The following is a 25,808-nucleotide window of genomic DNA, read 5'->3' as shown; positions in this document are numbered from 1 at the left end:
GGCTGCTTTACTCTCTTTTAATAGCTGCATTATATTCCATTGTATGGATGTTCCACAATTTATTTAACACGTCTCTGTGTAAGGAAAATGGGGGGTTGAGTGAGAAGGAAAAAGTACATTTTTTTTCTCTAGATGAAATCATATTTCTCTAAATTAAGGTTATATTTCATACACACACAAGATTATGTACTAGTTAAGAAACAGAATAATACCTCACCCTCCAAACAAACAAACACGAGTTTCCCAATACTATACTTACCTTCTGTGTCCCTTTCCTGCCTCGTGCCTGTCTCTTAGGAGTAACTCTTTCCTGATTTTTTTTTTAATCCTCACCCGAGGACATTTTTTTATTTTTTGTTCAGATAGAGTGGGAAGGAGAGAGAGAGAGAGAGAACCATCGACGTGAAAGGGACATATCTAGTGGCTGCCACCCACACAACTCCAAACGGGGCCGGGGACAAACTGCAACCGAGGTACATGCCCTTCGCGGGAACCGAACCCGGGTCTCTCAGGACCGCAGGCCGACGCTCTAACCAGAGCCAAACCGACCAGGGCTCTCCTGATTTTAATGTTTATCATTCCCATAGGTTTTTAATAAATGTATCATGTTTATATAACTAAAACATAGATTAGTTGGCATTGCTTGTTTTTGAGATTTATAAAACGGCTGAAATAGGTCTCTGTATTGTAAACAGTCTTTCCTAACTTGCCATTTTTGTACATGATGATGCTAAGATTCGTCCTTTTTTTTTTTTTTTTAAAGTAGCTGTAGTTATTCATTGTCCCTGCTGCATAATATTCTACTGTGACTGTACCACATTAAATGTATCCTTCTGTTGCCAAGCTTTTGGGCTTTTTGCAGGTTTTAGCCACTGTGAACAGTGCTGCTATGAACAATTCCTTTAAGTCTTCTGGTGAACATGTCCTCTCAGAAACACCCAGAACAGACCAGTAAATTATGTGACTGCAGTCCTGTAAGGATGTACTCTCCGAAGTGGTTGTTTACCACTTTACCAGCAATGTCTAAGGTACATCTCTTCCAACACTTGGTTTATAAGACTTCTGAATTTTTACAGACCAGTGACTGTAAATGGCAGCTCATTGGTTTTGATTTGCATTTTCTGATTACTTCTGGGATTGAGCTTCTTTTCTTATGTTTATTGGCCATTCATGTTTTCTCTTCCGTGAAATGCCTGCTTTGTTTCTAGTCCCTAGTTTCCAGTTAAGTTATCCTTTTTTTCCCTTATTGATCTGTAGAAGTTCTTGAACTATTTGGGATAACTAGTTATAGGTGTTGAAATATGTTCTCTCAGTTTATGGTTTATCTCAATTTCTATATGATGTTTTTTATTTTATTTATTTATGTATGTATTTATTTTATCCTCACCCGAGGACATTTTTCCATTTTTTGTTCAGATAGAGTAGGAGGGAGAGAGAGGGAGAAACATTGACGTGAAAGGGACACATCGAGTGGCTGCCACCTGCACAACCCAACCAGGGCCGGGGACAAACTGCAACCGAGGTATGTGCCCTTAGCGGGAACCAAACCCGGGTCTCTCTGGACCACAGGATGATGCTCTAACCTCTGAGCCAAACGGCCAGGGCTCTATATGATGTTTTTAAAAGACATTCTTAATGTTAATGAAGCTAAATTTATCAGTCTTTTCTTTTATGGTTATTGCCTTTTGTATCTTATTTAGGATGTTCTTCACTCCTGACCAGCCAGTGTGGCTCAGTTGGTTGATCATCATCCCATGCATCAGGAGGCCCCGGGTTCAATTCCAGCCAGGGTACACCATGTTGTGAGCTTGATCCCCAATGGGGGGCATGCAGGAGGCAACCGATAAATGGTTCTCTCATTCATGTTTCTACCTCTCTCTCCTTCTCTCTTCCTCTCTCTGAAATCAATAAAGCTTCTTTTTAAAAAAAACACAACAACGACATTCTTCATTCCTAAGGTCACAAAGTTCTACATTTTCTTCAATATTTTACAATTTTACCTTTAACATTGATTTAAAAAATATATATATATGGCATGAGGTAGGGATCCGTTTTTTCTTTTTTCCCATATGGAGAACCAATTGCCCCAGCCTTTCCCCAGTGATCTGCAATACCTATTTCTGTCATAAATCAAGTGTTCGAATGGGTACAGACTATTTCTAGGCTCTCTATTTTGTCCATTCTCTATCCATGTATTAACACCAAACTGTCTTACTATAAATTTATAGAAAATCTTGATGTCTGGTAGGGCAAATTGCCTTCCTCCCTCTCCTCCTGCTATATTTCTTCTTCAGTGTTTCAGTTATTATTGGATCTTTGCTCTTCGTATAAATTTTTAAATCTGTTTGTTAGACTATTAAAAGGGAGAATTGTTTTTCAGGGAATGCTTTTTTGTACCTTTAAAATTTTGTCTGGAAGGCATGTATCATAAATTTAAAATATAAAAATTTAAAAACTTATCACCGCCTGCTTGTTATGTCATGGTCAAATTACATCCCATGTCATCCAAGGCTCTCTGTAGTCAGATCAGTTTTTTCCATCCTACTACCCTATTATCTGCCCATCACTCCCAAATATGAAACCACTTCTCCAAGTAGGCTAACTTTCTGATAGCTCCTCCACAGAAGCCCACTTGTGCCCCCTTATTTCTTTGCTCATATTATTTCATTCTTTTCAACCACCTATTCTTCAAACCTGATTCCAGCTCCATCTCCAATCCCCTTCTCTAAAACTACTCATGTCCTTCAAGTCAGAGTTTGGCTCTCATGTTTTAAATTTTACTTTGTGACTGGTGTCCTCGATTTATATATGAGCTCCATAGGGGCAAGTATAGGCTGGAAAAGAGTTGAAGACATATTTTTGAAGAAATATAAAATTTGTGTTAATGGATTTTAGACTAATCACTGTTGCCAACCTTTGGGTCCAGTCATAGTCAGGCATTTTAGCTTGGATATGTTAGCTTTTATATTTGGTCTAGGTGAGTAACCATGATTAGTGAACTACAAAAGAAAGCCAGTGCTTAATGGAATTTATTTGCAAGAGACTTTTAAGACAATTCGAAAATACCTTTATCAGCAGAGACAGCCTAATACCTATAACATGTTCTCAAGGCAGTTTACAATGTATCTGTATAGCTCTCCTTCTGAAGAGATGATAAAGAGACAAGTGTGTGAACCATGATTAAATCCATTAGGCACAGCGTGAGAAACAGTGCTTAAACAATAGTTCAACAGCTGTAAAGCCATAACCTTCCAAATGTTTTTAATGCTTGAAATGGATACAGTTGAAGATAATTTATTGTTCCTACCTTCTGTCTCAATTAAAATAAAAATCATTATTGCTTGATGTATTCAATTTGTAAAAGAAAACTGATGTTTATTGTAAAGGCCCTAACCTGCAGTATAAAAATTACCAAAGGCAGAGTATAATGAGCTGAAACAAAACCATAGACCTTTAAAATAGCTCTAAAAGATTAAAAATAATAAAAGAGCAGGAAGGTAGTTAGAAAAAATTTCAAATACACTTTTTAAAAATAAAGAATATTCTTTTGTATTAAACAGCCTTAATATTTTAATCAAGTTATCTGTTGTTACAAACGTGGCATTCCTAGGACTAAAAGTCAGCTAATTTTCAATTAATAAGTTGAAAGTATGGCAGATTAGTAGTTATATAGGCCATCCAATCACAGAGTTAAACAAGGCTTTCAACACAGCGGTATGCTTTAAACGGAAGATTGAATTCAAATGTTATCTAAATAAGGGTTTTTAGTTATGAAGGTGTTCTATGAGCAAGTTCTATTATACACTTTATGGAAACTTAAGCCAAATTATTATTTTTTAATCCTCACCCAAGAATATTTTTCTATTTATCTTCAGATAGAGTGGGAGGGAGAGAGAAAAACATCGACGTGAAAGAGACAAATCAGCGGGTTGCCTCCTGCAGGACCCCAACCAGGACCTGAGACGAACTGCAACCCAGGTGCATGCCCTTGGCTGGAATCGAACCTGCGACTCATTGGTCCGCGGGCCAACGCTCTACTGCTGAGCCAAACCAGCCAGGGCTAAGCCAAATTATTTAAAAACAGTTTTAATGTGAAAACAATTTGCTGCTTCAGATCACACAGTAGGAAGTGGCAGACGAAAAGAAAGCAAATAATTGAATTGATTATCCTTCAGGTTTTAACCTGACCTCCAAATGTCAGGAGTCATTCAAACTAACTAGGCACGAGAAAGATTGCCTAGTTGTTCAGTAGGTATATTTATTTAAGAAAAAAAAATTAGTCTTTGAAAAAGGGATTTGAAAACAGTCATATATGGAAACTGTGACATTCCAGGCATTTATATAAAAAGACTATTCTGGAAAATATAATCCAATTATCAGAAAGCAATTCATTAATGCATTATTCTTTTTTATAATTTATTGAACCTGCGACTTTACTGAAGTATAACTGATGCACAATAAACTGCACATATTTAAAGTATATAATTTTATGAGATTTGACCTATGTATATGCCTGTGGAATGTGCACCATAACCAAGTAAATGAACATTTCTATTACCTCTCAAAGTTTCCTCATTTCTTTTCGAATCTGTCCCTCTCTCTGTATCCTTTCTCTCCCAAAACACATCTCCAGGCAGCCACTGATCTACTGTGTCGAATAGTTAAATTTGCATTTACTAGAAGTGTATATAAATAGTTATATAGGTTTCACCTCTATATTGTCTGCCTCTTTCATAGATTTGTTCATATTATTGTATCAGTAATTCATTCCATTTTATTCCTAAGAAGTATTCTATGATACACCATGTCCATTCACCTTTTAGTGGACATTTGAGTTGTTTCCATCTTTCAGACTTGATAAACAAAGATGCTAGGAATATGTATATAAGTCTCCACGGGATATATGTTTTGGTTTTCTTGGGTAAATATCTAGGAGCAGAATAATTAGACTGTATGATACATGCATCTTTAACTTTTTTAGAATGTGCCAGACTGTTTTCCAAATGTAAATGTACTATTCTACATTCCCACCAAGAGTGTACAAGAGCTCAGGAGGATCCCCACCAACACCTGGGGGGCCTTCTCTTTCCCTGTAGCTATTTTTATGGCTGTATAGTGGTATCTCATTGTGGGGTTTTTGTTTTGTTTTGTTTTTGTTTTTCTGCATTTCTGTAATGACTAAAGACAAAATTTCTTGTGTCATTTTTTTTAATTGTATTTTTTCTTTTAAGTCTCCAGTAACATCCTTTGCCCATTTTAAAACTGGTTTTCTTATTAATGAGTTGTAAGAGTTTTTTAATATAGTTTAGGTACAAGTTCTTTGTCAGGTATGTTTTATAAATGTTTTCTCCAGTCTGTAAATTGTCTATAAATTTTATTAACTGTGTTTTTCAAACAGCTGTTTTCATTTTCATTAAGTACAATTTATTGACTTTATCTTTTATAGTTTTATAGTAATTTTTTGTGCCCTATTTAAGAAATCTTTGCCTAAATCAAGATAATGAAGATTTTCTCTTAAGTTTTCCTTGTAGAAGTTTCATAATTTTAGATTTTGCATTTAGTTATATGGGCCACTTGATTTAATTTTTGTAGATGTGTAAGCTATAAGGAGAGGTTCATGTCTTTGCAAAAAGATATCTAATTGTTCAAGCACAATTGCTGAAAAGATAACCTATTCCTCATTGCATTGCTTTGACACCATTGTTGAAAATCAAGTTACCATATCTGTGTTTTCTCTGAACTCTATTGTTCTATGGGTTTATATGTCTATCTTTACACCAATACCACACTGTCTTGATTACTGTAGCTTAATCATTCTTAAAATCGGGTAGTGTAAGTCCTTTGACTTTCATCTTCTTTTTTCTCAAAACGGTGTTTGCTATTCTAAACCCTCTTTATTTCCACATAAAGTTTAGAATCTAGTTGTCAATTTCAACAAAAAAAGTCTCTTGGGATTTTTATCGCGATTGCATTGGATATAGATGAATTTGGGGGAAGGTATCTTAACAATATTGAGTCTTCCAAATAACGAACATGATATCTCGCACCATTTGTGTAAGTTTTGATTTCTTTCAGTAGTGTTTTGTATTTATCAGCATAACAGATCTTCTACATATTTTATTAGATTTATATTTAAATATATATATATATTTTTCTGTTATAAATTGGACTGTTTTCATTTCAATTTCACTCCTCATATATAGGAATGAAATTCATTTTGTGTATCAACTTGCATACTGCAACTCTACTAAATTCACTTATTAGTTCTAGTTATATTAAAAAATATTTTGGACCCAGCCGGTGTGGCTCAGTGATTGAGCGTTGACCCATGCACCAAGAGGTCACCAGTTTGATTCCCGGTCAGGGCACATGCCCAGGTTGTGGGCCCAGTCCCCAGTCGGGGGCATGCAGGAGGCAGCTGATCGATGTTCTCTCTCATCAATGTTTCTCTCTCTCTCCTTCTCCCTTACTCTCTAAAAAAAAATCAATAAAAAAAAAATTAACAAAATATATATATATATATATATTTGGAGGGATGTTCTCCATAAACAATCCTGTTGCCTGTGAATAGAGACCGTTTTATTTCTTTCTTTCCAATCTGTAGCGTTTCTTTCCTTTTCTGTAGCACCAAGACCTCCAGTATGATACTGAATAAAAATGGTGAGCTTGGACAACCTTGCCTTATTCTGAATTCTAGGAGGAAAGCAATCAGTCTTTCACCATTAGTTATAATGTTTGCTGTAGATTGTTGTCCTTCTTCAGTCTGTTTCTTGTTTAATATGCTTTTTACATTGATTGATTTTCAAGTTTTAAACCAACCTTGCATTCCCTAGATAATTCCATTAAATAATAAATGTCAAGGATTTTTGTATTCATGCTGATAAGGAATGTTGGTGTGTAGTCTCCTTGTACTGTCTTTGTTGGATCTGAGTATTAGGGTAATTCTGGCTTCAAAAAATGAGTTAGTAAGTGCTCCTCCTCTTCTATTGTTTTGAAAAGTCTGTGCATAACTGGCATTATTTCTTCCTTAAATATTGGCTGGAATTTGCCCTGATAGCATATGGGGCTGGAGTTTACTTTGTTGATTCTTAACTACTAATTACATTTCTTTAAGTGATTTATGACAATTCGGATTATCTCTTTCTTCTTGAGTGAGCTTTGGTAGTCAGCGTTCCTTACTCTGAAGTCTATTGTTCCCAATACTGTAGCCACTCAGCCTTTATTTTTATTAATCTTCACATTGTATATCTTTTCTATCTTTTACTTTTAACCTATTTGATTTTATACTTAAAATGAATTTCTTTTAGACAGTATATAAGTGGGTCTTACCTTTTTATCCACTCTGACAGTCTGTTTTAATTAGTATGTTTTGAACATTTACATTCATTGTAATTATCAATGCTTGGATTAAAATCCGCCATCTTGCTGTTTTCCATTTGTTCTATCTGTTCTTTGTCCCTGTCATGCCTCTGTTTCTGCTTGCTTTGCACGAAGTATTTGATTCCATTTTATCTCTACAACCGATTTATTATTAACCTCATTTCAAAAAATGTTAGTACTTGTTTTAAATTTACAATGTTTGGCTTTAATTAATCGCAATCTTTTTTCAAATGATATTCTACTATTTCAGTATAGTGTTAAGAACGTTACAATAGTGTACTTCCAATACATCCCCCTAATCTTTTGTGTTGTTTTCATACATCTTACTTTTATATATGCTATAAATCCACAATGTATTATTACTTTGTATTTAAACAATTGTCTTTTAGAATGATCAAAAATAAGATACTATTTATCTTTATTTGAATTATTTTCAGAGATTCATTTACTTGTATAGATCAAAGTTTCTCTCTGGTATCATTCTATTCCTTCTTCCTGAAGAACTTCCTGTAGCATACTGTAGTATAGTCTACTATTAATGAATTCTGTTTTGGCCTGAAAAATATTTTCCTTTTTGAATGTTACTTTCACTGACATAGAACTCCTGATTGACAGTTTTTAAAATTTCATCATCTTAAAAGATGTTCCTCCATTGTCTTATGCCTTACACAGCAGGTCTGTATTTGAGACATATTTTTATTTTTGTTGTCTGTATTTCATGTGCTTTTTTTTTTCACTCACTGACTTCAAGATTTTCTCATTTTTGTTTTTCCATTGGTTTTAATATGATATATCTAGGTTTTTATAATCCTGCTTGGGGCTTTCTGAGCTTTGTGAATTCCCTGGTTTAACTTCTTAGCAGTAATCTCTTTAAATATTTTGTCTGTCTCAGTGGTCCCTCTCTTCTCCTTATGAGATGCCTGTGTGTGTGTGTGTGTGTGTGTGTGTGTGTGTGTCTCTTTATTCTCTCTGTGCTTCAGTTTGGGTGGTTCCTGTTTACCTGTCTTCACACTCATCAATTCTTTCTTCATCTGTGTCAAGTTTACTGATGAGCCCAAAGTCTTTCTCCATCTCTGTTACTGTGTTTGTTAATTTCTAGCATTTCTATTTTACTTATTCTTAGTTTCCATTTTTCTGTGAAGTTACTCATCTGATGAAGCACACTATCTACCTTCTCCATTAGACTCTTTCACATATCAAGTATAGCCATTTTAAATTCCTTGTTTGACAGTACCAACATCTGAATCATCTTTGTCTGGTTCTCTTGAATGCTTTGTCTCTTGATAAGGGGGTGATTTTTCCTGCTTTTTATGTCCTATAATTTTTTAACTAAATACTGGTTATCATGAGTAGGGTAGTAGAAACTGAGGTAAATAGCATTTATGGCTAAATACGGGTATGCCTCTTCTTTTTCTAGAACCTTAATGTGCAGGCTTGAGTCAAATCGGTCAGGAGTTTATCTTATTTAGGTTTTATTGCTATTATGGTTACCTTCATGCATTACTGGCTTAAAATTCCTCTAGTATTACCTTGTACTTAAGTTGAGAATGGGTGGCCAAATGATATTTTTCTTAGTTCCCATTCCACCCTTAGCTTTTGACCTTCTCTATTCACATTCTTGCTCCCTCCTCCAGCAGTAGACTGCTACTGCTCGACACAGAGCGTGCGTGGGGCTGGGCGTTCTCTGCTGTCCTGGCCCAGCCTCTGCTTCAGGCAAGCCCTGTGCCCCACCAAGGTGACTGGGCTTTCTCAGGGTCCCACCCCTCACTTCCCCCGGGATAGGATATCTTTAATGACCTGGGCCCGGATGGCTTCCTGTCTTCCCTCAGGAATAGAGGGGTTTTTTCCTTCCTCTTCCCTGGTCAAAATGAGTCTTCATCTGAGGACAACAAGGCTTGTGGGTTCCCAGTGACTTCAGGGAAGGAGGGTCAGGCAGGGCTTTGTGTTTCTCTCACAGAGGCAGCTGCTGTCCTCCTCCAGACCTCTACCACTAAGGCACCTCTACCACTAAGGCACCTCTACCACTAAGGCACCTCTACCACTAAGGCACCTCTACCACTAAGGCACCTCTACCACTAAGGCACCTCTACCACCCAGCAAGGCTTTTCCAGTCCCCTGCCCCGATGTTCATTTATTCTCTTAGGCACCCAAGAAGGTCCACAGAGAAAGGTCTATGACTGGGTGCAAACTCCCCATCAGGGTTTCTTTTTTTTTTTTTCCCTTAATTTATTTAATTTTATTTTTTAGAGAAAGGAAGGGAGAGAAGGAGAGAGAGAAACACCGGTGTGAGATACATTGGTTGCCTCCCGCACACCCCTGGGGCTCAAACCCACAACCCAGGCATGTGCCCTGACCAGGAATCCAACCGGGACCTCTCAGTCCATGGGACGACACTCAGTCCACTGAGCCACACCAGCCAGGCCGCATCAGGGTTTCTTGATTCTCCTGTTGTCTCACACTCAGCTTTTAGCAATTTGTTTAAAATCTGCACTAAAATTTTCTTACCTGTTTATAGGGAGCCTGACATAAATTTCTTCTGTGTTCTGCCAAAGGTGAGGAAATGCTTGCATCGTGTCTGTCCTTGGAGGGGGTCTATCTTTCCTGACATTTCTGGCTACTTGGCTACACTGTAACTTAGGTTCTCTGATCAGTTTAAGAAAAGTTCTAATTTTGTAGATCATACAGTGTTTTCTTGTTGTAAGGGTGGGTATGATACTCTTTCCAGTCTTCTCCATCCTAAGAAAAGTGGAAACTCTTCAATAGTTTGTTGTTTTTATCTTTGAATTTCACATGCTAACCTTCAAATTTATATAGAAATGAAAGAAAAAAAATCAAGAATTTCCAAAACATTTTTGAAGAACAACAAGGTAATGATAAACAAAGCAGTGAGTTATTGTTGCAAAGACAAGTAAACCAATGGAACAGAATAGAAACCTCTGAAACAGACCCATAGGAACACAGACATTTAATTTATAACAAAGGTGGAAACACAGAATTGTGGAGGAAAAAACAGCTCCAGTGATACTGGGACAATTAGGTAGCCACAAGAACAAAAAAAATAAGTTAAAGCCTACCTCACCTAATAACAAAAAACAATTCCAGTAGATTGTAGAACCGTGTAAAAGGCAAAACAACTCTATAACTTCTAGAAGTTAATATAGGACAATATCTTCATGTTTTGAAACACTGCACAAAAGTCAATCATAAAAACAGTGATAAGCCCTGGCCAGTTTGGCTCAGCGGTTAGAGCGTTGGCCTGCGGTCCGGAGAGACCCGGGTTCGGTTCCCGCTGAGGGCATGTACCTCGGTTGCGGTTTGTCCCCGACCCTGGTTGGTCGTGCGGGTGGCAACCACTTGATGTGTTCCTTTCACATCGATGTTTCTCTCTCTCTCTCTGTTCCTCTCTCTCCCTCCCACTCTACCTGAACAAAAAAAATGGGAAAATGTCCTCGGGTGAGGATTAAAAAAAAAAAACAGTGATAAATTTGACTACAATAAATTAAGATCCTTTGTTAAGACAGTGGAAGGCAAGTCATGGGGTGGGAAAGATATCTGCAACACACAGAACTGATAAGAATCATATTAAAAATACAAGGTTTCCCTGCAGCTCGGGAAGCTCACCCACATGATGCGTCACTTCTCCTGGATGGAGTGAGCGGGGCGCTGGCCTTCCCCTCCTGGATAGTGAAGTGGAAATTCTCTCCACTCGGTGGAAATGTGAAGAATGAGAAATAAATACTACCCCTAACAACAGGCAGATTAGCTTTGCTCAACAGTCTATCTTTGAAGTCAGCTCTCTGAAGCTTAGCAAAGGCTGCCATGGGCTAAACTTTAGAATAAGCTTCGTTCTTGCTCTTGCAGCGACTTGTCCTTCCTTCACTTCTGAACTCAGGCAACCACCAGTTCTTCAGTGGTTCTCCCGGAATAGGTGAGGGAGGAGGGGGACAGGTGATCACGTAGGTGCATCTTCTCTAGGTCCTGATTTATGAGTAAAGACTATCTTTCCCAGTCTCCATCGGATTATTAAATTGTGACTCACAACTTTAAGATCCTCTGAAGCTTATTTAAATTATTCCTTTTTTAGGTAAAGTTAAGCTTGGTTCAAATACTTGCTTTTTTTTTTTTTTTTTTAAGAAGTGCTCTGTATTGGTCTCCCCAACAAAAACAGTAACAGCACAAATAAATATCTACAACTTACAGTGATTACTTCCTTCTCAGGACAGTGAATGATGATTACTGTCTGTCCACAAATACTTCTATTTGTGATTTGTTCCAGGACATTCAGTTCAGACACTGCAGCACATGTTTTGTTTTGTTTTTAATTAAACTTTTATTTTATTTTGAATTGCAGATTCACATGCAGTTATGAAAAGCAATACAGAGAGAGTCCATTGTGCCCTTTACTCAATTTTTTCCAATGGTAACATCTTGCAAAACTATAGAACAATATCACAACCAAGATAATGACATCTATACAGTCATACAGAACATTTCCCTCAACATAAGGATCCCTAGTGTTGCCCTTTTATAGACATACACAATCCCTGCTCCAGCCTCTTCCTTATCCCCTGGAAACCACTAATTTGTTCTCCATTTCTATAATTTTGTCATTTCAAGAATATTATACAAATGGAATCATATGATACATAACCTTTGGGATTAGCTTTTTCATGCAGTATAATTCTCTGGAATTTATCCAAGTTGTAGCATGTATCCATAGTTTGTTATTTTTTATTGTTGAGTAGCATTCCATGGAATGGATATACCACAGTTTGTTTAACCATTCACCCACTGAAAAGCTCTGTGTTGGTTTGGCTATTACAAATAAAGATGCTATAAACAACCATCTACAGTCTTTTATGTGAACATAAGTGTGTGAAAACATGTTTAGAATGACATGTAACTCTTTGTCTAATTTTCTGGCTGCCTAACTACAAAGCAAAGGATGTCAAGGCATTTGCCAAAGGTCAGAGACCACTTCCTTATAACTGAGGATTAACTAATGACTCTTATCAGTACTTGCAGGTTTACAACTATCTTGCTACCTAAACCTGGGAAGACCCCGACTCTCTCTGAGCCTCAACTAGACAAGACACATGTTTTTCAAAGTATACTCTTAGAAAAATGAACTTGATAAAAATGAACTCCTAATAAAAAGTTGGAGTGGGGACAGAGAGTGTCATGGTCAAGTGAGTTTGAATACTATATGTCTCTTTTGAAATAAACAAATGCCCCTTGTTGTACAAAAGGAGGGATCCAGTGCCCAAGTACCCAAGTTTAAATCTCAGCTCCATCCCCTCCTAAAATAGTAATCCTCAGTAAGACACTTAACTTTCCCATACCTCAGTATTCTCATTTGTAAAATGGAGATAGCAACAGTACACCATAATACGAAAGAAAGATTAACTAAAAAGACACAAGAAAACACTTGATAAATATTAGCTCCTATTGCCATAATAAGATTAATCAAAATAATTAGGATCTTGTTAAAAATGCGCATGTCCAGGCCCTATCTCCGAGATTTAGATTCATTAAGCCTTGGGTAGAGTGTGGTCCATGTGAAGAAGTCAAGGTTTAATCTATATTGAGAATGTGTTCAATATAGTACTAGAGACAGGATTCAAACCCAGACCAAACTGCCTGATGAAGGGGTGTCACCCGTGTGTCCTTACACCAGGTTAGTAAATCCTTTAAATGACGAGCTCTGGAGTCCTGCAGAAAAGAGCACAGTTTTCTCCTGAACTGGAGGGCGGGCTTGTAACGTAAACTCATGATTCTTCTAGGGTAGATCAATAAAATAAAAAGCAGTTCTGTGCAGTTGGTACACTCAGCTTCCAGACAAATTCCTGAGTGTAGCAGTTAGCATTGATGTGTCAAAACTTTGTTTCTGAGTCATTGCTTAGCAAATCAAACCTGAAAATAAGATATCATTTCCTTAGAAATACAAGAACACAACTACGGTTGCTATGATTTCTGTAGGTTTTATCACCACACTGCTGATTTCCAAAGGTCGTCTTATTGTCACGCAGCAGGTAAACTTCCAGGACACTTGGGAGTCACTGCGCAGGTGGTGGCAGTCGTCGTACCACTTCCGCAGCAACCCTCAGGTAAGCTCTGGCCTGGGGAAGAACAGAGAAGCGCGTTCGATACTCCCCCCCAGTGCACACAGAGCACTCGGGAGCTGTCTGCACTGCTGGCCGCCGAATGCAATAGTAAAAGGACGAGTTGAAGAAATTTGGGAGTGAGGAGATACCCTGTGTACATTGCAGGTGGGGCAGGGAAAAAGAATCTTAGATTGTTTGGAGGTAAGTATTTAGAAGGTGAATTTCTGAAAAAAATATTTAGTACCAGCAATTACTGTTTTTCAAACTCTAATTCCCATGTCAGCAAACTAGCAAACCTAGTCTAGCTGCAGAAAAAGTCTGCCTTCCTCTTCGAACAAACTAATATTCTGAGCTAGATACTGCCAACAATTCTTTGGCATAAGCCACTGTTAAGTCATTTTAAAGAGGACTATTATTTACTACCTTACAGTTTGTCTTGGGAAAGTATTTTCTTTATTCTCTCTGAGAATGGCATCCGATCCCAGCACCGAGCACCTGGAGGCTCCTCCACCTGGAGAGTTTGGGGACCGTGGGTCACTGTCACCTCTTCACCTCTGGCACTCCCAGTGCAGCGACAGCAAGAGCAGCGCCTCGGCCGCCAAGTGGGCACCAACTGACCCGGTGCCCACAGCCCAGTTAGAACCACCTCATGGCATTTGTAGTTTAAGAGTTTTAAACAATTACAATGTAAATCCTACTCATTTCTTCTATTTTATCTATAAAAGTAACTGAAAGCCACAAGAGTAAGACTTTCTAAAACTATCAATTTATACATTTATATACTTAATTTGAGTATATGCTGCTACTACTACTACTATTAATAATAGCTAACACCTAAGTATGTAATACTTGCCTAGCATTATTTCATTTATCCTTACAGCCACCCTAAGGGGTAAATTCTATGATCCCAATTTATAGACGAGGAAACCAAACCCCAGAAAGGTGAAGACTTGCCAGAAGCTTTACAGCACGAGATGAGCGGCCCACCCCCCGGCGCACCCCCCGGCGCACCCCCCGGCGCACGGTGCGAGCCCGTCTGAGGTCCGTTTGCCCTGACTTGATGTGAAGCTGTAAGTGTGTCTCACACATCTTCATTTTAAAAAAACCAAAATTATGCTTGAACCCTAACATCTGAATTATGCTTTATTTTACCAGAAAGTGTTAATATTTCATTTGAGTCCATTAAAAAAAAAAAAAGAATAGCTCTGAAAGCATGAATAAGGACTTAATTTTTTTTACTGAGCACCTACTACACCAAGTACTTCACATAAGTAATCCCACGTATGTAAAGTAAGCACCACAGGCTCAACGTGGATGAAGACTCTGGAAGTCTGTGTGCTCAGGGTCACAAAGTCAGTGGGCTGGGAAACACTGAAATCTGGGCCCACCTGATCCAAGCCCAGCTCCTTCTCCTGCATCACATATAAAACAGTAAGTCAAGGTACAAGTAACTATAATTGTAATGCTTTGTCTGAAAATGGTTTCAGTCCCTGCTATAGATAACAGAAACAGTTTTTGTTTGAAAATGTAAATAACATGGACTTTATAGAGAAACAGTTCTCCTAAATCTAATATGCTGATTTTCAGCTGTGCATCTTTATGAATATCTTTTTAACCTCCTAGTCTCTTTTCTAGGTATTTAAGCCTAATATTTTCTGATGAAAATGTAAAGTTCACTAAGGCAAGCTGAGACAGGGTCATCATTCTTAACCTTTTATTCATATTTACGTTAAATTAGAGACAAACCTACCAGATGACATAAAATATTGAAAGATTCCAGGATAATCAATTTGCTACATTTAACCTTCATTTTTTTTGTTTGTTTGTAATGTTTTTATTGCTTTTTTAGAGAGAGAGAGAGAGAAACATCGATGTGAGAAAGCCTCCTGCACACCCCTACCTGGGATGGAGCCCACACCCGGGCATGTGCCCTGACTGGGAATCACACTGGGACCTCTCAGTCCATGGGACAGTGTTCAATCCATGGAACCACATGGGCCCAGCTTAACCTTTGCTTTTTAGTGGACTATCTCCAACCTTAAACTTTCAACATATGACACTCAAAGTAATGGTTAGATTGTCATTTGCTGAGATACCACTAGAGGTACGTTGTTTAACAGTTTCCATTTCTACAAGACTGTTGAGATAGAATTTTTCCAGCCAGTGCAGTATTACTTCAACAAATACTTTTTGGCTTTACTGTGTGTGTGAGGCATTGTTTTAGAAAATCTGTGGGATGTGATGAGATAGAAGGGACATAGTATGGCTCACTAGTGAAGAGTTGGGGCGTTTAAGTCAGACAGCTAGGGTTTAAAACCCTAGCTCTATCACTAACTAGCTCTGAGACCTTGGGCAAGTGATTAACCCTTCTAGACTCAGTTTCCACATCTGTAAAATGGTTATAACAACAGTATCTACCTCAAAGGATTTGGAGAAATATTAAGTATGAATAAAATATGTGAAGTATTGGCACACAAGAAGCAAATAATAAACATTAGCACTGTTGTTATTACTATATCCTCAAGTAATTTACAATTTTATTGAAGGGTTCAGAGTTATATGTTCTTTTGGGCACTCTTCATGATCGATGAATAAGTAAAATAAATCCTTTCTTTTGTTTAATCCATAACTAGCAAAAAAGCACACACGTGGACATCACACATTGAAAAATATGATTTAGATTTCTCGAACTACTAATACTGTCCTTTTCATCAACTCAAATCTACATAGACTAACCCTTCTCATCTATTCAAGGTCTTTGATTGGGCTACCTTGAGGCAGAGACACTACGGCTTATCTTACTTGTCTGCTCTGTCATTAACAAGTGAAAGGACATGGATGGCAAACAAAGTGCAAGAAGTTTTATAAAGAGCTTTATCTTTTTGTCTTTTGTTTTTGAAGATTTGGAGTTCTAATTTATCTTACGCAGTAATTCATGTTAAGACTATGAAATAATAATTAAGAAATTATAAGATGATGCCCTGGCCGGTTTGGCTCAGCGGTTAGAGCGTCGGCCTGTGGTCCGGAGAGACCCGGGTTTGGTTTCTGCTAAGGGCATGTACCTTGGTTACAGTTTGTCCCTGGCCCTGGTTGGGTCATGTGGGTGGCAGCCACTCGATGTGTCCCTTTCATGTCGATGTTTCTCTCTCTCCCTCCCACTCTATCTGAACAAAAAAATGGAAAAATGTCCTCGGGTGAGGATAAAGGAAAAAAAAAAAAGACTGACTTCCTTAAAAAAAAAAAGAAATTATAAGATGACAAAGATTCCACTTATATTGAAAAGTCTTTACCAGGAAAATATTATAGCACACCTCACCAAATCAAATCTAGCTTTAACTACAAAACGTTAGTCTGTTCACATTCCCATAAATGTCACCCAACAACAGTATAATATTAGGTCTAATGTTTATGCAAATTAGATTCAGTTGGTTGGAGCATCGTTCAGTACACTGAAAGGTCACAAGTTGATTCCTGGTCAGGGCACAAACCCAGGTTGTGTGTTTGGTCCACTGTTGGGTGCAGCCAATCACCGTTTCTCTCTCTATCCTCCTTTCTCTTTCTAATATCAATAAATATATCCTCGGGTAAGGATTAAAAATATATATGTAACTGCAAAAACTCCATAAATACTGTTGTTTAGAGTTTTAAATCATATTATCTTTTGATGGTTGTTGTATAGTTTCTATTATATTATATTACTTTAACTTCCCTGAAATGTCCCTTGGAAAATCTCAAAGACAAAGAGCAACAATGGACAGGTAGAAAAATATTTTAAAATCTAAACTCAATTGAAATACACTAGTAAGGAATTAATCTTATTCATCATAATTGCCATAGAATATCTTTAAATAGTTTGTTCTCAGGAGGCATTTAAAACTGTATAATTTTTAAAAACACCTCAATTTTCATACTTTTCATCCACTGCCTAAAGTAAAGTACACCTGTGGTAGTTGGGATCGTCAGACTTTAATTATGAAAGAAATAAAGGGAATGGCTTTTGTTTTATATGAAAGATTTCTGAGTAAAGACTGCAAATGAAATGTAACATTTATTACCTAAAAGAGAATAAGAAAAACAATGAAAAGTGCTACATTATATTTACTCAGAGATCATAATCCCAGCAACTCAATCACCTGTACCATAACTGCCGACCCTTAAGAAAGGAAACGGAGCTCTGGACCTCTGAAAGGGAAAACTCAAAATAAATCTACTTCACTTATCCTAGACTCCTGGCTGCCCATTTACTCTTACTTTATTGACAACTCTAACCAAGCTTGGCTCTTTTATATTCCAGTTCACACAAGAAGAGGAAGCAAACTAAAATGAAAGGGGTGTAGTTATGGATGAACAAAATAACAGTACTTTATATAGAACCACAAAAGACACCGAGTAGCCAAAGCAATCTTGAGAAAGAAGAACAAAGTTGGAGGTATTACACTCCCTGATTTCAAACTATACTAAAAGCTACAGTAATCAAAATAGTATAATAGTGGCACAAAAACTGACACACAGATCAATGAAACAGAATACAGAAACCAAAAATAAACCCATACTTATATGGCCAATTAATCTATGACAGAGGAAGCAAAAATATACAGTGGAGAAAAGGTAGTTATTTCAATAAATGGTGATGTGAAAACTGGAAAGATATGTACAAAAAAATGAAACTAGACCACTTTCTTACACCATATACAAAAATAAACTCAAAATGGATTAAAGACTTAAATGTAAGACCTGAAACTATAAAACTCCTAGAAGACAACGTAGGCAGTAAGCTCTTCGACATGGGCCTTAGCAGTATTTTTTGATTATGTCTCCTCAGGCAAGAACAATGAAAGGAAATATAAACAAGTAGGACTACATCAAGCTAAAAAGCTTTTTCACAAAATGAAAAGGAAATCTACTGAATTAGAGATATTTACAAATGATATATCTGATAAGGGGTTAATATCCAAAATATATAAAAAACTCATACAACTCAACATCAAAATAACAAAACAAAAACAATCCAATTTAACAATAGGCAGAAGACCTGAATAGACATTTTTCCAAAGACAAAGAGATGGCTAATAGACATATAAGTTGTTCAACATCACTAACATTAGGGAACTACAATCTAAGCCACACTGAAATATCACTGCACACCTCCTGTCAGAATGGCTATTATAAAAAGACAACAAATAATAAGTGTTGGCAAGGATGTGGAGAAAAGGGAACCCTCATACACTATTCGTGGGATTGTAAATTGGTGAAGCCACTATGAAAAACAGAATGAAGATTCCTCAAAAAATTAAAAATAGAACTACCATTAGAAACCAGAAATTCTACTTCAGGGCATTTACCTGAAGAAATTGAAAACACTAATTTGAAATGATATATGTACCCTTATGTTCACTGCAGCACTATTTGTAATAGCCAAGATATGGAAGTAATGTAGGTATCCACTGACGAATGGATAAAAAAGATGTGATACACACACACACACACACACACAATCAAATATTATTTTCAGCTATAAAAATGAAATCTCACCATTTATAAAATTTTGAATGGACCTAGAGGTATTAGCTAAGTGAAATAAGTCAGACAGAGAAAGACAAACACCGTGATTTCACCTACATGTGGAATCTGAAGGTCAAAACAAACAAGCGAGCAAAACAGAACAGAAGCAGATTCATAGATGCAGAGAACAAACTGAAAAATGTCAGAGGGAAGAGGACTGGGGAGATAAACAAAAGGTGAAGGGGATTAAGAAGTACAAATTTCCTGGACCCAAGGCAATACGCTCAATTAATATTTGACAAAGGTGGCAAGAGCATACAGTGGAGTAAAGACAGCCTCTTTAATAAATGGTGTTGGGAAAATTGGACAGCTACATGCAAAAAAATGAAACTAGACCATCAACTTACACCATACACAAAAATAAACTCAAAATGGATAAAAGACTTAAATGTGACCCATGAATCCATAAAAATTCTAGAAGAAAACGTAGGCAACAAAATTTTGGACATCATACGGAGCAGAATTTTCACTGATACATCACCTAAGGCAACAGAAATAAAGGAGAAAATGAACACATGGGACTACATCAAACTAAAAAGCTTCTGCACAGCAAAAGAAACAATAATCAAAATGGAAAGGCAGCCCACTGTATGGGAAACATCATTGCCAATGATATATCAGATAAGGGGTTAATTTCCAATATATATAGAGTGCTCATACAACTCAACAAAAGGAAGACAAAGAACCCAATTAAAAAATGGGCAGAGGAGCTGAATAGACACTTCTCCAAACAGGACATACAAATGGCCAAAAGACATATGAAGAAATGCTCAACATCACTAATCATCAGAGAGATGCAAATTAAAACAACAATGAGGTATCACCTCACACCTGTCAGAATGGCCGCCATCAACAAATCATCAAACAACAAGTGTTGGCGAGGGTGTGAAGAAAAGGGGACTCTAGTACACTGCTGGTGGGAATGCAGACTGGTGCAGTCGCTATGGAGAACAATATGGTGCTACCTCAAAAAATTAAAAATTGAACTTCCATTTGACCCAGTGATCCCACTGCTGGGAATATACCCTAAGAAGCCTGAAACACCAATCAGGAAGAATATATGTACCCCCACGTTCATAGCAGCACTATTCACAATAGCTAAGATCTAGAAACAGCCCAAGTGTCCACCAGTAGATGAATGGATAAAAAAGCTGTGGTACATATACACAATGGAGTACTATGCAGCTGTAAGAAAGAAAGATCTCTTATCCTTTGAGACGACATGGAGGGACCTGGAAAGTATCATCCTAAGTGAAAGAAGCCAAGCAGAAAAAGACAAATACAACATGATCTCACTTATATACGGAATATAATGAACATAACAGTCTGAGGAATACAGTAGACCCAGAAACATGGAAGTAGGGCACAGACTGACATCCCTCAGAAGAGGGGGTGGGGGGATGGGAAGAGATAAACCACAGAACTTATATGCATGTATGCATGACCAATGGACGTGGACAACTAAGCCAGGGACGGGGCGGAGGTGGGTGGGGTGGGGGGTGCCAATGGGGTAAAAAGGTAAAATATCTGTAACAAAAAAAATAAATAAAAATTCATAAAAAAAGAAGTACAAATTTCCAATTATAAAATAAATGAATCACAGGATGTAGTGTATATATAGTGTAGGGAACATAGTCAATAATATTGTAATAACTGCATGGTGACTGAAAGTTACTGGAACTGATGTGGTGATCACTTCACATGGTATATAAATGTTGAATCATTATGCTGTACACTTGAAACTAATATAATATTGTATGTCGACTATAATTTTAAAAAAGAACAAAAACAAAATAACAGTACTATAAAGTTATACTCATTAGCTAAAAGAAGACAAGGGAGAAGCTATTAGAAGACTGGAACTGTTCAGCAAATGAGCACAAAAACTAGATCAAAACTGACGTACCAGATGATGGCTCAGTTTCTAACTTGAATAGCAAGTGTCACTTAGGAAAAAGAGGTATTTATGATTGATTTTCTTTCTATGTTAAAAGAGTAAAATAAAAACATTTTTAGGTTTAAATTCATAAAGCTGTAGTAACTTGAAAATGTATCAACTGTATCCCTAATGAAACACTAAATAGTTTTTCCACCTCGCCTCCCTAATCGTATTTATTAAAATAAATGCAATAAAAATTGCATCTCTAATAGTTTATACAGTTTTCCTATATCCAACTCAGTGTATTTTTACATTAGGTTTCCTTCTCCTAACAATCAGCTGAACTTCAGACAACTGAAATATAATAACCTTGGGCAGTTAGATCCTGAAGCTAGCACGATAAGAACTCTGCAAACTCTCTTGTTGGTGTTCTTCATGAGAAAACCGGATAGGTGATGATTCCTTGTAGGTGAACTTGTTCACATGATAATTCAGAGCCAGCACTGGCACGCCTACCACATAAAATAGTAACTTGAAATGCTTTGGATAAGTCAACCAATCTTTGTTTAATGTATGTACTGCAAATAGATACACTTGATCTTCCCAAACTTATTTCTATACATCAAAAAGTATATATCCTGTAAAAAAGAAATTAAAATACATATTTAAAAATATCACTTACCTCATCACTTTCAGGCTGTGAAAATACAATCGGCTGGCCTATATCCGAAGCTTCTCTTATATTAAGATGTAAGGGAATGTCTCCTAAAAAAGCCCACCAGATATCCATTAGTAGTAGAAAAGTGTATATCAGCATTTGGAATTTCACTATTTGAATTTCAGAAAGAACAAAATTTAATTTAAACTAAATTTATTCAAATCAACTTGAGTTATGACTATCCTAAAATTGCTAAATCTCTGAAAAACAAATTTCAAATGAAAATTAGGAGCAAAATATTCCATTATAAGGTAGTACAGTGTGTGTGTGTGTGTGTGTGTGTGTGTGTGTGTGTGTGTGTATAAAATAAGAAAACTATGTGGCAGCCCCTCATGGGATAAGCCAGGCCTTTGATTTATTCTTTGCTAGAGATCTTCCAGCAAATGGCCTGGAAGACATTTATAAATTATTTTTACCTGTAATACCTGATATAGACACATCAAACCACATAATAAGAGGAAAAGATGGGGAGGCAAAGTAGTCCAAAAAAAAAAGTACAATATAATCTTCCTGATGCTGGCAGATGACTAAACTAAGAACTACTGAAAAGTAGGCCAGACCTGTTATCCCAATTCTCTGCTTATTTTTCAGATAGGGTTACTTTTATTATGTATTAATCTTTATAGCATTATAACTTGTGAGTTTGATGAGATCTCAGGATGCATATAATGAGAATCGCCAATATGCAGACTTGAGGTCTGGGAGAATGTGTGTCTTTCCTGATGATACATGACTATTAGGTTGTATTATACAGGGGGAAGATGCTCTGATCCATCATCCAATTGACTCTTTCCACCACACTACCATAAATGGAGCCTTTCAAAAGGCTCAGGTTTAAAAGGCAGTAAATGGAGTGAGTCTTAAGGAGAAGAGTTGGCTTGTCATGGTACTCAGCATTCTTAGAACCACTCCAAATAAAAAAAAAAAGGTTATTGAAATGTGTATATGTGTGTGTTCTATATAAATAAGTCATTCAGCACCATGCCAGGCAATGTAAATAATGCAGAATGTATGTTACAATATTATAAACCTACTACAATTTATATTATGAAGTACATGGAGGAACAGATATTTTATGCTCCTCCTGTCAGCAAATTTTCAAATCTCAACCAACTCTTTAAGTCTTTCCTAAATGTTCAATAGCCAAATGACAAAAATGTATGAATATTTCAGTAACCACTGAAAGATTACCGTTTTGGTAAATTTTATGTCTATTCTACAGATCAACGTTAAGACTGTAGGAAGTTGTCACAGGCAGGCAGGGAAATATATGCTATAGAAAATACTTAGAAACTCAAGGTTTTTTCCTCCTGATCTATGAGCTGCCATTAGAGTAATGGAAAAAATAAGAGTAAAACCTTCTTTATACAGCCACTTATTGACATCTTTGTTGCCCTTCCGAGACTCACATAGGCATAGAAGCATAGAGCAAAAGAGAGGAAACCTTGTTAGGAAATAGGGGACTAGTGAGAGAGGTGATAGGCTAACAGGTGTACACAGAGAAGTATAAAAGAGTACAAGGATGGAGAATGGGCTAGGTCTGCAGGGAAGAAGGGCATATTTCAGAGACATAAGTTAAAGGGGTTTCTGTGGGATAATCTGAGACCTTAACTATGATACATAAATTGTCCCTTTAAATCAGTGGTTCTCAACCTTTCTAATGCTGTGACCCTTTAATACAGTTACTCATGTTGTGGTGACCCCCAACCATAAAATTATTTTCGTTGCTACTTTGTAACTATAATTTTGCTATTGTTGTGAATCGTAATGTAAATATCTGATATGCAGGATGTATTTTCATTGTTACAAATTGAACAGAATTAAAGCATAGTGATTAATCACAAAAACAACATGTAATTATATATTGTGAAATATTTATTTCTAATTACAAATAAATGAAATTTTGTCTTGAAGCATAGTGTAGCACGGGTAACAGTCTTAATATAACAACAGTAAACTACGTTGCTACATTTTGCAACAGTATGCGTAAAAAGCCAACATCAGTTCGAAGGTTGAGATTGCTTCTTTCTCACCAGATCAGAAATTCTCAGGGCAGTCTTTGCAAGAGCACAGTGAAGATCATCTTCCACAACAAGTCCACTTCTGTATTTAGATTTGATAACCAACAAACTGGAAAACCCTGTTTCACGAAGATATGTTGTTGGAAATGAAAGAAGAAGGTGTAACACAGTCTCAGACAGAACAGGATATGACTGCAAACACTTGATCCAGAATTTTGTAACTGGCATTGTAGAGAAATCAGTTCTCGCTGCATTGCTGTTAATAAGTTCAATGAACTCCTCCTGTGCTATCTCAGGAACATCTTCCACTTTGACTGTGAATGGGCTTCTGGCAAGTGCAAATGGGGTGTCAGGTAGATTTGGAAAGTACGATGAAATTTCGTTTGTAAGCATGTGCAAGTGTTCTTTCACAGAAATCATCATCGTAATCCTTTTGTCTGGTTCAATGTCATGTTCCTCAAAGAAAGCAGATAAGGTAGGCAACATGTACATTTTATTTTCATCCATTTTTTTTTTTTCAAAGCTGAAGTTTCATTTGGAATAATCGGGTCTTTTCAGACAAATTGAGGAATGTGGCATTTGGTCCTTGCAGTGATAAATTTAACTCATTCAAGATGGCAAAGATGTCAACCAAATAAGCTATTTTCTGCAGTTCACTTTTATCACTGAAAAGTGTTTCAAACTGTGGTCTTGCTTTCTGATTAAAAAATGTTTTCAGTTCATCATGAAGCTCAAAAACATGTTTTAAAACTTTTCCTGTCAACAACCATCTCTCTTCAGTGTGAAATAGCGGAGCACTGTTCAGCGCATCCAACTTGTTGCACAGTTGCAGAAACAGTAGATTGTTTATAGTGCTCGCCTTTACAAAATTGACAGAACTTATGATGCTTTTCATTACTTCTTGTAACTCTTGTGGCAGCGTCTTTATTGCTAATATTTGCCGATGAATCATACAGTGAGTTCCAACAACTTTTGGTGACTCATTCAGTACCAAACGTTGAAATCCAGATCAACGTCCTAGCATAGCTGAAGCACCACCTGTGCAAACACCACAGACCTTTCCCAAGAGATCTTCTGCTCTTCCAGAAATGAACCAACTGTGTCAAATACATCACGTGCAGTACTTGTCGTTTCAAGAGGTTTGCAAAAAAGAAACTCATTTTTAAAGTCGCCATCATTAATATACCTCACGTAAACTAGTTACTTTGAACAGTTTGATACGTCTGTAGATTCATCAAACTGGATGCTAAATATTGGAAGTGGAGATTTAATCTCCTGGATTACCTGATCAAGAATATCAGCAGACATGTCATCTATTCTTCTGCGGACAGTGTCATTAGATAAAAAAATTGCATTTAATTTCGTAACAAATTCGTCTCCTATCATAACTCGAACAATGACTTTGGCCACTGGGAACAGTAAATCCTCAGCAATGGTGTGAGGTTTCATAGCTCTGGTGATTCTGAGTGCCACCAAATATAAAGCTTCAACTGCTATGTTTTGTTTGTGGTACTTGCCACCAGTGTGAAGTCTGGCTTTCTTTTTCTTTTTTTTTTTTTTAATTTTATTTTTGTTACAGATGTTTCTCCTTTTTTACCCATTGACACCCTCCTCCCATTCCCCCCACCCCATCCCCGACTTTGTTGTCCATGCCCATTGGTTATGTGTACATGAATATAAGTTGTGGTTTATCTCTTCCCTCCCTCCACCACCCCCTCGCCTGAGGGTTGTCAGTCTGTACCCTACTTCATGTTTCTGGGTTTACCCTATTCCTCAGACTATTATGTTCATTATATTCCACAAATAAGTGAGATCATGTGGTATTTGACTTTTTCTGCTTGGTTTGTTTCACTTAGGATAATATTTTCCAGGTCCCCTCATGTTGTCTCAAAGGATAAGAGATCTTTCTTTCTTACAGCTGCATAGTACTCCATTGTGTATATGTACCACTGCTTTTTTATCCATTCGTCTACTGATGGACATTTGGGCTGTTTCCAGATCTTAGCTACTGTAAATAGTGCTGCTACAAACATGGGGGTACATATATTCTTTCTGATTGGTGTGTCAGGCTTCTTAGGGTATATTCCTAGAATGGGGATCACTGGGTTAATTTTTAGTTTTTTGAGGTAACTCCATAGTGTTCT

The 25,808-nt window shown here is 37.0% G+C and overlaps 1 protein-coding gene across 1 annotated transcript in view; it reads right to left on the bottom strand.

Moving 5' to 3' along the window:
• Positions 1-11,772: 11,772 nt before the first annotated feature.
• The window catches only part of NUBPL (nucleotide binding protein like), a 241,207-nt gene continuing 227,171 nt past the window's right edge, over positions 11,773-25,808 (bottom strand). The window contains exons 10-11 of the mRNA XM_036276141.1: positions 21,608-21,690; positions 11,773-13,499 (exon numbers count right to left, since the gene is read on the bottom strand). Of these exons, the coding sequence (XP_036132034.1) occupies positions 13,437-13,499; positions 21,608-21,690 (146 nt within the window). The 3' untranslated portion in view covers positions 11,773-13,436. The remainder of the gene's footprint in view (positions 13,500-21,607; positions 21,691-25,808) is intronic.

Source organism: Molossus molossus, unplaced genomic scaffold (assembly GCF_014108415.1).
Source record: "Molossus molossus isolate mMolMol1 unplaced genomic scaffold, mMolMol1.p scaffold_m16_p_1, whole genome shotgun sequence".
NCBI lineage: Eukaryota > Metazoa > Chordata > Mammalia > Chiroptera > Molossidae > Molossus > Molossus molossus.
Note: the sequence above shows the minus strand (reverse complement) of the source record. Positions and strands in the feature narration are given on the sequence as shown.